The 14,576-nt window shown below is 40.1% G+C and overlaps 1 protein-coding gene across 2 annotated transcripts in view; it reads left to right on the top strand.

Annotated features, from left to right (window-relative positions):
• The first annotated feature begins 116 nt into the window (after window positions 1–116).
• The window catches only part of TPR (translocated promoter region, nuclear basket protein), a 68,265-nt gene continuing 53,805 nt past the window's right edge, over window positions 117–14,576 (top strand). For both annotated transcript variants that reach the window (XM_083506702.1, XM_083506701.1), the window contains exons 1-11: window positions 117–478; window positions 3,152–3,256; window positions 3,902–3,975; window positions 4,242–4,338; window positions 4,712–4,815; window positions 5,424–5,681; window positions 6,171–6,251; window positions 8,153–8,240; window positions 9,288–9,428; window positions 9,817–9,908; window positions 11,577–11,774. In XM_083506702.1, coding sequence (XP_083362828.1) covers window positions 328–478; window positions 3,152–3,256; window positions 3,902–3,975; window positions 4,242–4,338; window positions 4,712–4,815; window positions 5,424–5,681; window positions 6,171–6,251; window positions 8,153–8,240; window positions 9,288–9,428; window positions 9,817–9,908; window positions 11,577–11,774 — 1,389 coding nt within the window. In that variant the 5' untranslated portion in view covers window positions 117–327. The remainder of the gene's footprint in view (window positions 479–3,151; window positions 3,257–3,901; window positions 3,976–4,241; window positions 4,339–4,711; window positions 4,816–5,423; window positions 5,682–6,170; window positions 6,252–8,152; window positions 8,241–9,287; window positions 9,429–9,816; window positions 9,909–11,576; window positions 11,775–14,576) is intronic.

Raw genomic sequence — 14,576 nt, 5'->3', positions numbered from 1 at the left:
CTTTTCATTCATCCATTTACTTACCTACTTATTTATTTACCCGGAAGCAACGGTGACGGAGGCACGTCTGCATTTCTATCTCTGTGTTCTAGAGCTGCTCCGGAAGCCGGCGCCTTCCTTTGCGCGTGCGCAGAAGCCGACCTTCCTCCCCTCCCTCCTACTCCTCGCGTCTTGCGCCCGCCCTCCCCGACCCGCCACTCAACCCTTTTCCCAGCCCCTCACGGACCGGAAGTAAAGGCGCGCGCGGGAGGTTGTGGGTCGGAGCGTGTCGTCGTTTCCGCCGTTGTCGCTGCCGCCGAGCTCCTTCCCTCAGGTATCCCGCCCAAGATGGCGGCGGTGCTGCAGCAGGTCCTGGAGCGGGCCGAGGTGGCCAAGCTGCCCAAGTCGGCGCAGGGGAAGCTCGAGCGCTTCCTGGCCGACCAGCAGAGCGAGATCGAGGCGCTCCGCACCCGGCACGAGCGCTACAAGGTGGACAGCGGTGAGTGGAAGCCGAGGAGGGCAGGGCGGGAAGCGGCCCCAGGGACCCGGACTGGTTCATGCGAGGGAGGCGGGTTCTTGTTTATGCTTTTAAGGTTAAAGTAGGTGGGACTCAGACGGGGCAGATTATGCAATCCTTTTCTGTCACAATAGTAATAATACTGGCAGAAAAGGACTACAATAAAATAATGTGAGTCTGTTGTTGTTATTATTATTATTATTACTTAAACTCATAATAATTATTTATTGTTTACGTGGCACCACTCTCCGGGCTGCTTCCAACAAACTGGATCTACGATTCTGTGAATTGGAACTCTGTGTGTGTGTGTGTGTGTGTGAGAGAGAGAGAGAGAGAGAGGGAGAGAGAGAAATCTATGAAAACCATACAAATGCAAATACAACAATACAAACAGCATGCCATAATAATAATAATGCTTTTAAGATAAAAAAATTCCTTCCAGTAGCACCTTAAAGACCAACTAAGTTAGTTCTTGGTATGAGCTTTCGTGTGCATGCACACTTTTTCTTAAGAAGTGTGCATGCACACGAAAGCTCATACCAAGAACTAACTTAGTTGGTCTTTAAGGTGCTACTGGAAGGAATTTTTTTATTTTGACTATGGCAGACCAACACGGCTACCTATCTACTAATGCTTTTAAGGTTAAAGTAGGTGGGGTAAAAGCAGAAGCGAGAGTGGATTCAGACGCAGCAGGTTATGCAATCCTTTTCTGACGCTATAATAATAATAATGGCAGAAATGGACTGCAATAAATAATATAATGCGAGTTTAATATTATTATTATTAATTAAACTTATAATAATTATTTATTGTTTACACGCCACTCTCCGAGCTTCTTCCAACAAACTGGATCTACGATTCTGTGAATTAGAACTGTGTGTGTGTGTGTGTGTGTGTGTGAGAGAGAGAGAGAGAGAGAGAGAGAGAGAGAAATCTGTGAAAACCATACAAATGCAAATACAACAATACAAACAGCATGCCATAATAATAATAGTGGCAGAAAAGGACTGCATATAAACAATAAATAATTATTACAATGCATGTTTAATGTTATTATTGTTAAACTCATAATAATTACTTATTTACATGTCACCACTCTCTGGGCTGCTTCCAACAAACTAAAGCACAGTAAGACATCTGACCAATAAAACATGGGGAATCATCTATTTAAAACACACACACACACACACACACACACACAAACATGTACTCCTAAGTGGTGCATCAATAATACTGCTAGCACATTTGCAAAGCTAAGCAGGGACAGGTATGGTTTCAAATTGGATGAGGGATCACGTGTTGAGATTTTCACACTGCATGGCATCAGATTAAATGGCCCTTGGGGTTCCTTCCAACTAGATCTACTTTTCTGTGAATTAGAACTGTGTGTGTGTGTGTGAGAGAGAGAGAGAGAGAGAGAAATCTATGAAAACCATACAAATGCAAACACAACAATAAAAACAGTATGCCATACTCCCCCAAAAGCATAGGTGTTCCAGGCATTTGTCCATGCTGGTATGGGTTAAGAGAGCAGAGCATCAAGGTGTTAGAGGCTGCAGTTAGCGCCCAAGATGCTTGGGGTTTTATTTTTCTTTCTAAATTGTTCCTGTTGAGTATCTGTTCACATTTAGGAAACAAGTCGTGGAGGGTGCAATTATGACTCTTGCTCACCCGGAAGTAAGCCCCATTGACTTGCCACCGAGCAGATGTGCTTAATGTTCAGGGCCTTAATTTTCTGAAAATGGGCTATAGAAAAATTCAGAGGTACTTGTGAACCAGATTAGTATAAAAGTAAAGCTGCTATTTACTTTAAGTGTTGGCATTTTGCGTACTTGTGCTTAGGGCAGCATGTTGTGTATAACAGAAATGTCTAGGGTGGTATGAGATTTTAATTCCTGGGTGCATTTTATGACATGTAGACTAGTCTACAGCTCTAGGAAAACAGGTACTATTGTAGGGTTGCAAGAAGTTTTGTGAGGCGTATTATTAGAAGTATTGTAAAAATGGATAAGGGGAAGGATGATTTGTTAAGAGATGTAATGGCAATATAAAGTTAAGAAATGCATAAGAAGTGGTTAAAACGGTGGATCATCAGAGGTGCTGATAGAAGTCCAAAAAGATTGTATAAGTGATAAGCTTTGTGGTACATTTTATAATTTATATGTTAAAATTAATAAAAAATCTTGTTTTAAAAAAGGAAAACCAATACTATTATTATTTTCTATTAATTTTATGTACCACCCTTCATCTAAAGATTCAGAGTGGTTTACAACATAACACAAAATACATAACATGATAACAGTAACAAAATCCCCCACACATGCATTCATGTTTAAAAAGACATGGATTGGACTGTGAAGAAGATAGGCGATAGATGACCTAGTATCACTTTAGAACAGCCTTCCCCAGCTTGGTGCTCTCCTGATGTTTTGGATACAATTCCCATTTCCCCTGATAATTGTCCATTCTTATTGGGGCTGATGAGAGTTGTGGTCCAAAAAAGTCTGAGACTGATAAATAGATTATTTTGGATTAAAGATTGTGTGCTTTTCACGAGGATTCCTGCAATTTTACATAACTGTGAATGGCACACTTTGACTTGAATAGCTCTGAGAAGGGGCAAAATTTGAACTTGTGCTAATGCATGTTTTGCAGAGCAACAATATTTTGAAGTAGAGAAACGACTTGCTCAGAGTCAGGAAAGACTCGTAAATGAGACACAGGAATGTCAGAATCTCCGACAGGAGGTCAGCAAACTCAGTAAGTATTCCTTTCTATTAAGGTGATCAGTAAATACTATTAGTTGTACTTGTTTTGTGATTTTTCTAAAATATGAAACAACTAAAGGTTATTCAGTTTTTCAGTGAAAAATTGATTTGTTTGATGACAGAAGAATTACATTCTGTGATAAAGGTAAACATTATTTTGTTACTTACCTAGGAAGGTAAACGGTGTTTCCGTGCACTGCTCTGGTTCACCAGAAGCGGCTTAGTCATGTTGGCCACATGACCTGGAAGCTGTACGCCGGCTCCCTCGGCCAATAAAGCGAGATGAGCACCGCAATCCCAGAGTCGGCCACAACTGGACCTAACGGTCAGGGGTCCCTTTACCTTTACCTTAACATTAAGGCTTTCAGTTAAGCAGGTTCTATAGGGATAATCACAATGGAGAAGAATCTCATAACAGAGGTGGACATGCTGAGAATTCTACATTCTAGACACACATTTGGGGTGGTCAGTTGGCTGATCTCAGTCAGTTTTAGATCCTGACATCACTCAGGGTTCAGCTCCTCAGGCCCAAACCCTTTACTCTTTTATTGGAGAAAGAAGATATTTATCCATTTCTTACAGAAGAATTTCTGTAAATATAAAATTGAAAATGTCCTTCATTTTGTCTCCCGTGCAGATGAGCAGTTGAAATTGTTAAATGAGAGAAACAAAGAACTGGAAGCTGCTCAGGATCGCAATGCAGCCATACAGGTACAGAAACTGTTAATAATGCCAGTGAATGGAAGCTTTCATAATTCATTGTCAATGTTACATTGAAAGAAGTAGACTCTTGTTGTGAAAGTGGCATTTTTGGTGAAAGTAGGGTTTTCTTATTAGCCTCAGTTGCCAAGCCTCGATGTAAATCTTTAGAGTATGATAATAATCTTGCGCTAGTTAATGTTTCTTAACACTGCTTTTAACAGCAGATTATTATTGTGCTATAGTCACTTTTAAAGTCACTTTTCCTTTGTTTTAAGAATCAGCTCACTAGAGCAAAAGAAGAGTTGGAAGCAGAGAAGAGAGATTTGGTTCGAACAAGTGACAGAAGAGCTCAAGAGCAGGAACACCTAAATGGTAAGCATCAAGTGATAGGGTCAAAAAGGTTTTGGTGATAGGTTGTCTCAATCCTTCAGTTAAGAGTATCATTGCACCGAGGTGAAACTACCAGTGGAAATCCTTAATGAAACTAAGCAACAGTGAGCAGTTTGTAATTTTGTTCTCGTACTGTGTGAGGGTCATATTGTGTAAAGATTAGAATTTCTACTTTTAAGTAGTGGTTTTAGGGGAGTTTCCTGCAATGGTTTTCAATAGCCTTCTAAGCATTCCCATGAAAGAAGTCAAAGGTAGCCCATACACCATGGGCACTTCTACATGAGCTTGACAGTACAGGAGGGTCATCTACAGATGTTCTTTATAATATCTCTTCATTTTGTATGTCCTTTCCTAGAGGATGTTAAACGACTGAATGAGAAACTTGCAGCAGCGAATACTGCAAAAATAGAGCTACAGTTGCAGCTGGATGAGCTTCAGACATCAGCCTTTTCTGTAAAGGTGAGTACTGGAATACTTGTTCATGCCCATATCTTTTGTACAATTGTAGAAATAAGATAATGACACACTTCCTATGTCACTAATTCTAACAAACAATTTTTCAGTGGCCATTTTTTATCTGTCTCAATAAAATTCTACCAGCCATCTATTGGAATAGTTACTCAGCTATTCTTTTATAGAGGATGTGGTCATATTTATAAGGTTTCAAGCAATATGGGACATTTCACAACATACATGTAGTTAGCTGACAGATAATTAACAAGTTTGGGATTAGTAATGAAATTGTGATGCACCATGACTAGATTTGGTTGTGGGGTTTATTTGATTTAAGGCTGCAAACCTATAAACACTTGAGAAGAAGTATCGCTGAATTCAGGGTGTCTTACTTTTGAGTGAGTAAGTATGTATAAGAGCACAGCTGGCCGTGAGCCTCAGTCCCCTTGCTAATAATTTGACAGGAATTCCTGCACTTGCATGATTGGTATGAATTGCCCAAGAACTTGCCTTAACAGAATTTGTTTCAAAATGTAGTATGTGCCCCACGGCACTCTTTTCCTCTAACTGCTGCTTGAATGGAATGTTGTATCATACATAACTTTATTTCATAGCATCGTGAGCAAAGGTGGGAGCAGGAAAAGGAACTGCTACAGAATCAGAACACTTGGCTGAATACAGAACTGAAGGCGAAAACAGATGAACTGCTGCTAATCACTCGGGAAAAGGGAAGTGAAATCTTAGAGCTGAAGTGTAACTTGGAGAACAAGAAAGAGGAGGTTTCCAGACTGGAAGAGCAAGTCAGTGGACTGAAACAATCTAACGGAAATCTACAGAAACATGTGGAAGATCTTCTGCTGAAACTGAAGGAGGTAAACATAAATCCCTTTGTTTTAGCTTCCGTTGTGGGCAACAGCGATGCCGGTATTTGAAGTAGCTTCTCTCTTGTTCTTGCTTGCATTGGGAAATAATGAAGTAATTCTCATAGGGCTGCAAACTTCAGTCGACTTAGGTCTGGGAAAGCATATATGCTCATTCAGGTGGGAATTCCTTATAATAACTGACTGTGATATATGGAACTACTTTAGAGAAATGGAGTGAATCTGGCAAAAATACGAATTGCAGCATTTCTGTCCAAATGCATTTGAGAAACACACAGTAGCCTAACGATTGTATTCTTATACAAATTCAGTTTTGGAAAAAAACTAAAAAGGTGAGGATTTCCCCCTTAAATACGTTTTAAATGTAATTCTTTTTTCATGATAATTTTTCAGTACCATACTGCTGTTGATTGTGAAGAGCCTTTGGGTTCTCAAAACTTCTCATTGTGTGTTAACTGCACAAATGTCTTTATTCACCAGGCAAAAGAACAGCAAGCTAGCATGGAAGAAAGATTCCACAATGAACTAAATGCCCATATCAAGTTATCTAATTTATACAAGGTAGGAATTTTAATAATGGTTTTGAAATTTTAGTTTTAGGGCTTATTATAAACATACACTGACAAACGTTGATGCTCATCATACTAGGACATGCGAAGGTTGAAGTCACAAATGTGCTAGTGAATATGAATTTCTAATAAGTAACCTTTTGGTTAGCGATTGCTTCTGAAAACATGAACATGGATAGTTGTGCTCCAGTATGTTAACAGAATTATCTGGAGATGGATAATTGATACATTTTGGAGCTCTTTCAGAGTTTTGATGCTGAAGTCTGTGTGTAACATGATCTCCCTTCTCTCTCCTAAGTGAATTCATGCCCCACCCCACATTCCCTTTGCCACATTAGCTCCCCATGGTTAGTTTCAACTGCTTGATGCTGCAAGCAGAATTTGTTCTTTTGGGTACTATGATTGCATCGTTTTATAGTTGTCGCAGTGCATTATTAAACATGTTGTTGCTAATGCAACCTTCAGAACTGTAAGCCAGCATCTATTTTAAGATTCTGGTGTAAAACTGTACAAAGCTTTTAGCTTGGTACAGATGTAGTGGTAATGTGGATAATGCTGAAAAGGAGGGGACGTTAGCAGGGTGGATTTGATTTAAATTGATTTAAATCACTGATCAGTAAGACTTGATTTAAATCATTTTTTTACAGAAAGACTCATTCTTGCTGGTATAATCTTAATATTTACAACCAGATATAGGCTTCATTATTGAAATAATAAATTTTCAGAGCAGTTTTTACAGATATATCAAAAATTGCTGATTTGGTTATACTATTAGAAATACATAGATAATTATGAAATTATTGTGAGGTTTAATAAGGTAACTCTTTATATTTGGACAACTTTTCTGCTGTACTTTATTGGAAGGAGAAAAATAATAATTTCCTTAGTAACAATTTAAACAATTTATTTAACTAAAACAATAACATTATAGCATGTGTATCCATGTTTGTTAACTGATGTGGTTAAACAATTAAAAAAACTTAGACTGAGTTTTAGCACACATGAAAAACTTAAAACAAATCCTAATTTCCTGATGAACAGCCATTGGACTATAATGTAACTTAAATATAAAACTATCTTTAGAAAGATTTTTTTCTCCAGAAGCATTTTATTTTAAAAATCCAATTTAAATTAAAAAAAAAAATCTGTTTTGGGTTTTTAAAAAAATCATTGATTTTATCCACCCTGGATATTAGGGAGGGAGTGCATGAGCCTAACTAAGATCAAAAGATTGGAAAGTGTTGGCATAGCCACTAGTCTGATCTCATTTTGTTGTTGAATTCGTTGAGATAGCCAGCTACCTGCAGGTATGGCTATATAGACTTAATCATATCTTCCAACCTTTTAGAACGTGTTCTTATATGAAATGCAACACAGAGCACAGAATGAAAAGTAATGGGAAGTTCGAGGGAAAGAGTTTTACCAGTTTAGGTGACTTTTTATTGATTGCTGTTTTGATTTTCCTGAAACATTCCAATCTTTTTCTTTTTTCTTTTTTTAAAGACGATTCTTGGTTTCAGACGTTGCATAAACAATCATTGAAGTCCACCCATCTTTTATGGCTCAGCTACCAGTGTCTAGCTTGTGATAAATCTGTTTGGCCATATGCCAGGCCACATAGTCTGGTTTCAAGCACAGAGTCTAAGCAATTCCAAACAATCTATGCTTTTAGGAATATAATAGTCTCTTCTTTATCATTGTATTCAGTAAATGAGTCTAGGTTAGGCTTCAGCTAGCTAGAAGTATGATTTTGCACTCTGTAACCTCTGCTTCCCAATTCCTTGCAATAGTCTATATGACACCCAGCCCACCCTCTCTCCACTTTCCGAGGCTTAAAATTTTTTTGCTTCTATATTGAATTGCTGTGCTTTAATTAAAATATGTTGCATTTAGAGTGCTGCTGACGACTTGGAAGCAAAAAGCAATGAGTTGACCCAAGCTGTAGAGGAGCTGCACAAACTTCTGAAGGAGGCAGGTGAAGGTAAGGAACAAATGATCTTGAAGCTTGTGTTGTTTTTTTTGCATCTTATTTGTACCCCTCATCGTCTATAATTACAGCAATTAGCATCTGAGAAAAATGAAGAAAGAGGGGGAAGGAAGTCAAGTGTTGAAATGTTAAAATGACTAAAATTAGTGAAATGTATGTATATTGTATGTATAAATGTATGTATAGAGGGATGCGGGTTATGCTGTGGTCTAAACCACAGAGCCTAGGACTTGCCCATCAGAAGGTCGGTGGTTCGAACCCCCACGACGGGGTGAGCTCCCGTTGCTCGGTCCCAGCTCCTGCCAACCTAGCAGTTCGAAAGCACGTCCAAGTGCAAGTAGATAAATAGGTACCACTCCGGCGGGAAGGTAAACGGCGTTTCCGTGCGCTGCTCTGGTTCACCAGAAGCAGCTTAGTCATGCTGGCCACATGACCCGGAAGCTGTACGCCAGCTCCCTTGGCCAGTAAAACCAGATGAGCACCGCGACTGGACCTAGCGGTCAGGGATCCCTTTACCTTTACCTTTTTATGTATATTTTGCTCCGTTGGATGTCCACAAGTTCTAGGGCTGTGAGAGAGGGAAAACCTCTCTGTGTCCACTTCTTCCATGCCACGCATAGTTTTATGCACTTGTCATTTCTCTAAACAAAAAAAGCCCCCGATGCTTCAGCCTTTCCTCATAGGGGACTTTCTCCAACCCCTTGATCATTTTGGTTGCCCTTGTCTAAACTGTTTCCAATGCTATACTAACCTTTTTGAGGTGAGGCTTCAGAAGAGGTTTGTTGTGTGGCATAGTGCGGTGCACTGGGGTAGTGATGAAAGCTGCAGTTTGAGAAATGCCAAGTCCATGTAGTTATTTGGATCCAGGCTTAGATCTTCTAAGTCTTTCCTAGCTCACTGATGATGCAAACCATGTTGCCAAAGAGGGCACTTAAACAATTCTCAAAATATTTGCATCTCACCCTGCTGTACAGTTCGTTTAGTAATCCTTGGAAGCTTAAAAAGTTGTGAGCGGTCATCTCTTTCTTCTGCTATTCTCAGCTAACAAAGAAACACGGGATCGTTTGGCTGAAATGGAACAATCAAAGGCCGCAGTGGAAAAAGAACTGAAGGAAAAGATTGGCAAGCTGGAGAAAGAGTTGGACAATGCAAACGATTTGGTTTCAGCCACCAAGCGCAAAGGTCTGGTAACACGTAGGCAATAGACCTTGTAAAATGGGGATATTTAGCAATACCTCACTCTACAGCTATTTGTACTGTTCTAGTACTTGAAAAGCCACATGCAAACTCTTTTAAAAACGGTTATCTGGGGATTCTCTTGAGTATATGAAACAGAGTAGTAAAAATTTTACCTCAAGTGTCATTTGCAGGATATTTCTATGGTTTTCCTGAACCAATCTGTTTTGAGTCTTTATTTTTATTTGCAGTTTGCAGTTTCCCTGAAGGCTTAGAACCAGGCTAGTCAAAACTCTAGGGCCAGTCAGAAATCTGAATATGCATGTAGTTGGAAGCCTTTAGATTTGATTTGTACATTAAAAAACCTATGCCCTTTGCCATTTCTCTCTTCTAGGAGCCATTCTTTCAGAGGAGGAGCTGGCAGCTATGTCTCCTACGGCTGCTGCAGTAGCAAAGGTGGTGAAGCCTGGCATGAAATTAACCGAGGTAGGAAGTAATGTAGATGATACTGTACTGCTTGCAGATTCCTGCATATTTGTGTTTTTGTATCCAGCCTCATTCACCGGGACAATTTTTAAAAACTGAATGACTAATGTGCTGCACATAGTTCACCCATTTGGGTTTTTAACTAAACTTAACATTTGATTTCAGTAGCATTTACTCATGTATTCTATCTGGCTAGTGTTCCACTTGTGAAGGTTGATGTTTTATGTCATTGTAAGTTAATGGCATGGACCCCTCATGAAAATTTCCCTTTTGTCACAGAGGTACATTTTAGGAGTGTGCACTGACAGTTTGGACCATGATTTGGCTCCTGGTCTCAAGTGCTTTTGGAGGCTTCCTTTATCGGCTCCGGGTCAAAGTCAGATTTCTCCTTGGAGAACACAAAGCTTTGTTCTCTCTCTCTCTCTCTCTCTCTCTCTCTCACACACACACACACACACACACACACACACACAACCCCCTTGTCAGTTTGCATTTCTTAATACAGAAAGCATTGATCTGATATGTAGAGATCTTTCCTATTCTAATTCAAAAGGGTTATGGACGCTTATCTGTGTGAAAGAAACCAGCAGAAGGTTCATGATGTTTGGGTTATTCCTTCAGAGAAGCTGAGTAAACTGGTTCTGTTATCTCTTTTTGTCAAGGTTATGCTGACTAAAAGTAAAGCCAGAAGGAGCCTGGCTTTCACTTTCTCTATCTCTTTTCCTTCTGATGTGGTGTTTTGTACATAGTACGCTTAGTATTAAGGTTTAGACATATTATAAGTTATTGTAAGTTTAAGTTAAATCGGCTGCAACTGGATTTCTTAAGGACAGGGCCAATCCTGGATGTATTGGATTTGTGACCATGATGCTCATTTGCCTTCAGTAGCAGTAAAGCTCTGCTGGATATGGAATATAATTGCCTTTGGTCTATATTTTGGGAATCCTGCAACCTGTTTAAGTTGTTACTCTGCTAACTATACATTGGAATGTACTCTGGATCAATATTGAGTAGAATTCCACGACACCCCTTGTATTCATTATTGAGAATTCTGGTATCAATTACAATGTTTCATCCAGCACTGTCAAAGGGACCCCTGACCATTAGGTCCAGTCGCGACCGACTCTGGGGTTGCACGCTCATCTCGCTTTACTGGCCAAGGGAGCCGGTGTACAGTTTCCGGGTCATGTGGCCAGCATGACTAAGCCACTTCTGGTGAACCAGAGCAGCGCTCGGAAACTCTGTTTACCTTCCTGCTGGAACGGTACCTATTTATCTACTTGCACTTTGACGTGCTTTCGAACTGCTAGGTGAGCAGGAGCTGGGACCAAGCAATGGGAGCTCACTCCGTTGCGGGGATTTGAACCGCCGACCTTCTGATCGACAAGTCCTAGGCTCTGTGGTTTAACCCACAGCGCCACCTGTGTCCCCACTCCTGGGCAACAGTGGGGGGCTATATGTAAAATACATTAACACATTGTCAGGGCTGATCCCATAGATCTTTTCCAACCCCTCAGATGTCAAGGTGAGGAGGAAATTACATGTATCCTGGGAACAGAATATGTGTAATGGTTACAAGTCTAGAAAATGTCTGCTGGTTGATAAATGGCTGCCTGTCTTCTTTAGGTAAGACATTCAATAGTTGTGTGTTTTTATCTTTCAACACAGCTTTACAATGCATATGTAGAAGCACAGGATCAGCTGCTGTTAGAAAAAATGGAGAATAAGAGGATTAATAAGTACTTGGATGAAATAGTGCAGGAAGTAGAAGCCAAAGCACCTATTTTGAAGCGTCAACGTGAAGAATATGAACGCTCTCAGAAAGCTGTAGCAAGTCTGTCTGCTAAACTTGAGCAAGCAATGAAGGTTGGTACAAAACGGAACTGAGATTCAGAGTCAAAATGTACTCGCCTTTATCAGCACACACAACCACATTACCTTGTTTTTTAACCAAAGTGATTTCTTTCACACCCAGCTGCCCTCTGGGAAAAGGGGATAGAATTTCCTGTTCGCTTCTGATTTAAGACCTAAATTTAGTGTGCAGTTTACAGCCACCTAGTTAAACTGCCGTTTATCGCCATCCCCACAACACATAGTCAAACTGTAGCTGTGAACAACAGTTATGTGTGCTAGAGTTGAGCTTCAAGGTCAACATTTTGCGGTTCACATTTTTACTCCCCACCCCAGATAGTGTATATTTCTAAATTTCACACATGGTAGGATTCTACCTCCCATTCTCCTTGATGCTGAGCTGTATCCAGTGCTACAGCCCACAAGGGACCTCCATGCCTATAATACAATTTACTCTTCCTCCTCTCTGGACTCTCTAAAGCAGATTTTTTTAGTGGACAGGAGGAGAGGAAACAGGAGTAGTGAGGTGAGGTGAGAATATTCTCTGGAATGAGAATATTCTCTGCTAGAAAATTCTCTGGAGAATATTCTCCACAAACCGTAAAGAACCAGTAAGAACCAGTTTTACAACCCACATTTTTAAAATCTGGTAAATAATAAGTCAGGCTGTGATATTGCCAGTGTAAGTAATGGATAATGATTTTTTTTTAATCCAGTTACATTACTGGGCATTGTGTCATTCACCATTGGCAGTTCTGAAATGTGAGCTACAGAAAACATTGTTTTTTAGTTTTAAACATGCTAATCATTTAATTTGATGAACATTTGAATTCATATGTAGTGCCAGTAACTGGTTTTTTGCAGTGCCATTCAATGGTACAAAGTGCCACTTACCAGAGATTGACATACTGAAATATATTATATACAGTGGTGCCTCGCAAGACGAAATTAATTCGTTCCGCAAGTCTCTCGGTCTTGCGAGTTTCTCGTCTTGCGATGCACAGTTTCCCATAGGAATGCATTGAAAATCAATTAATGCGTTCCTAGGGAAACCGCCTTCAGACCAGGTCCGGGGACAGTCTGTCCCCGGACCTCTTCTGAAGGCTGGGGGGGGGGGGGACAAGGGCTTTTCTTCCCACCCCCAGCATTTTAAAAAACCCCGGGACAGCGGAGGACTTCTCTGCTGTCCGGGCGATCTTAAAATGCTGGCGGACGGCATTTTAAAATCGCCCCGGGACAGCGGAGGACTTCTATGTTTTAGTCACAAAACAGTTATTAAGTGTTAGAGCTATTAGAAGCACAATATGGCCTATTACTGAATTTACTTGCCTTAATTTACATGCCCCATTGAATAAAAGTATCTGGACAAAAACTTGTACAGTTTTTGGTTGCCATCTGAACAAGTTAAAAATGCTGGAGAAGAGGAGGTTAAGGGGTGATATGATAGCCATGTTCAAATATATAAAAGGATGTCACATAGAGGAGGGAGAAAGGTTGTTTTCTGCTGCTCCAGAGAAGCGGACACGGAGCAATGGATCCAAACTACAAGAAGAAGATTCCACCTAAACATTAGGAAGAACTTCCTGACAGTAAGAGCTGTTCGACAGTGGAATTTGCTGCCAAGGAGTGTGGTGGAGTCTCCTACTTTGGAGGTCTTTAAGCAGAGGCTTGACAACCATATGTCAGGAGTGCTCTGAAGGTGTTTCCTGCTTGGCAGGGGGTTGGACTCGATGGCCCTTGTGGTCTCTTCCAACTCTATGATTCTATGATTCTAAGTTTACCCATGAATAAACATGTATATTGGCTAATTATATCATTTTCAATGCATTAAAATGAATATTCTCCTATTTAAAATGAAAATTCTCTAATATTCTCATGAATCGAGAATATTTTCGAAATTTTTCTCCAAAAGATTATTCTCGAGAATTTAACATGACTAAACAAGAGTCCCATTGGGTCAGTGGAATCCCTCTGGCACAGCATTAGAGTTTTATATGTTGGAGGGTCTTTTTTTCTCCCAGCCAGTGAGTTTTATATGAAGGAGCAGTCAAACAGGTAACCTGCAGTCTTATCAAGAGCTTCACTGCATGATTTAGTTGACGGTGTGGGTCAAGCTCCTAGGCTATATAGACCCCTCACCATTTTTCATTGAGATGTCTCAATTGATGGTATCAGCACTGGCTTTCTTGGATTGAAGAAAAATGTGATGCACCTTGGATTGAGAAGTAATGTTTCTATTCCCATTTGGGCCTTCTCCAAATCCAAGTCAGCTGAGGAGGTTCTCCGTGTTCCCACTTACTTGTAAGTGAGATAGTCCTCCGCAGCATGCTGACTGTTGCCCAGGAAATACGGAATCCCCTCTTTCAATGGGTTGCGTCAGGTTTCTTTCCTAATGGCATTCCCCAGTGAGGCTGGCGTGCTTCTTTTCAACATGCTTTTGGTGGCTTCTCCTTTTGTAGAGTCAGCTGCTTTGTTGATGCTACGTCATGAATTGATTTTTTATTATTTCGTTCACAGACCAGTTCTAGCCCACACAATATCAAGGAAGTCATAAAACACAATAGGGATACATTTGAATTTGCAGTTAGGTATAACAGGGACACTACAGATATAGCAACAGTTAAAAAATATATAAATTAAAACTTTGTCACTAACATATAACCTAAAATTATCATTTATGGCCTTAATCATTATGATAGCACAGCTTGTTCCCTAAATTTTATGGCAATCACACAGAATTTGGTTTTGATCCGATTTTGTTTTGTGTGACCATTTTGAAGCTACTTTGTGAAAAGTGGTTTACAAATGGTAAATAAA

Source organism: Podarcis liolepis, assembly GCF_965112155.1.
Source record: "Podarcis liolepis genome assembly, chromosome: 6".
NCBI classification, from domain to species: Eukaryota; Metazoa; Chordata; class Lepidosauria; order Squamata; family Lacertidae; genus Podarcis; species Podarcis liolepis.
This window is presented reverse-complemented; position numbering and strand designations above follow the sequence as displayed.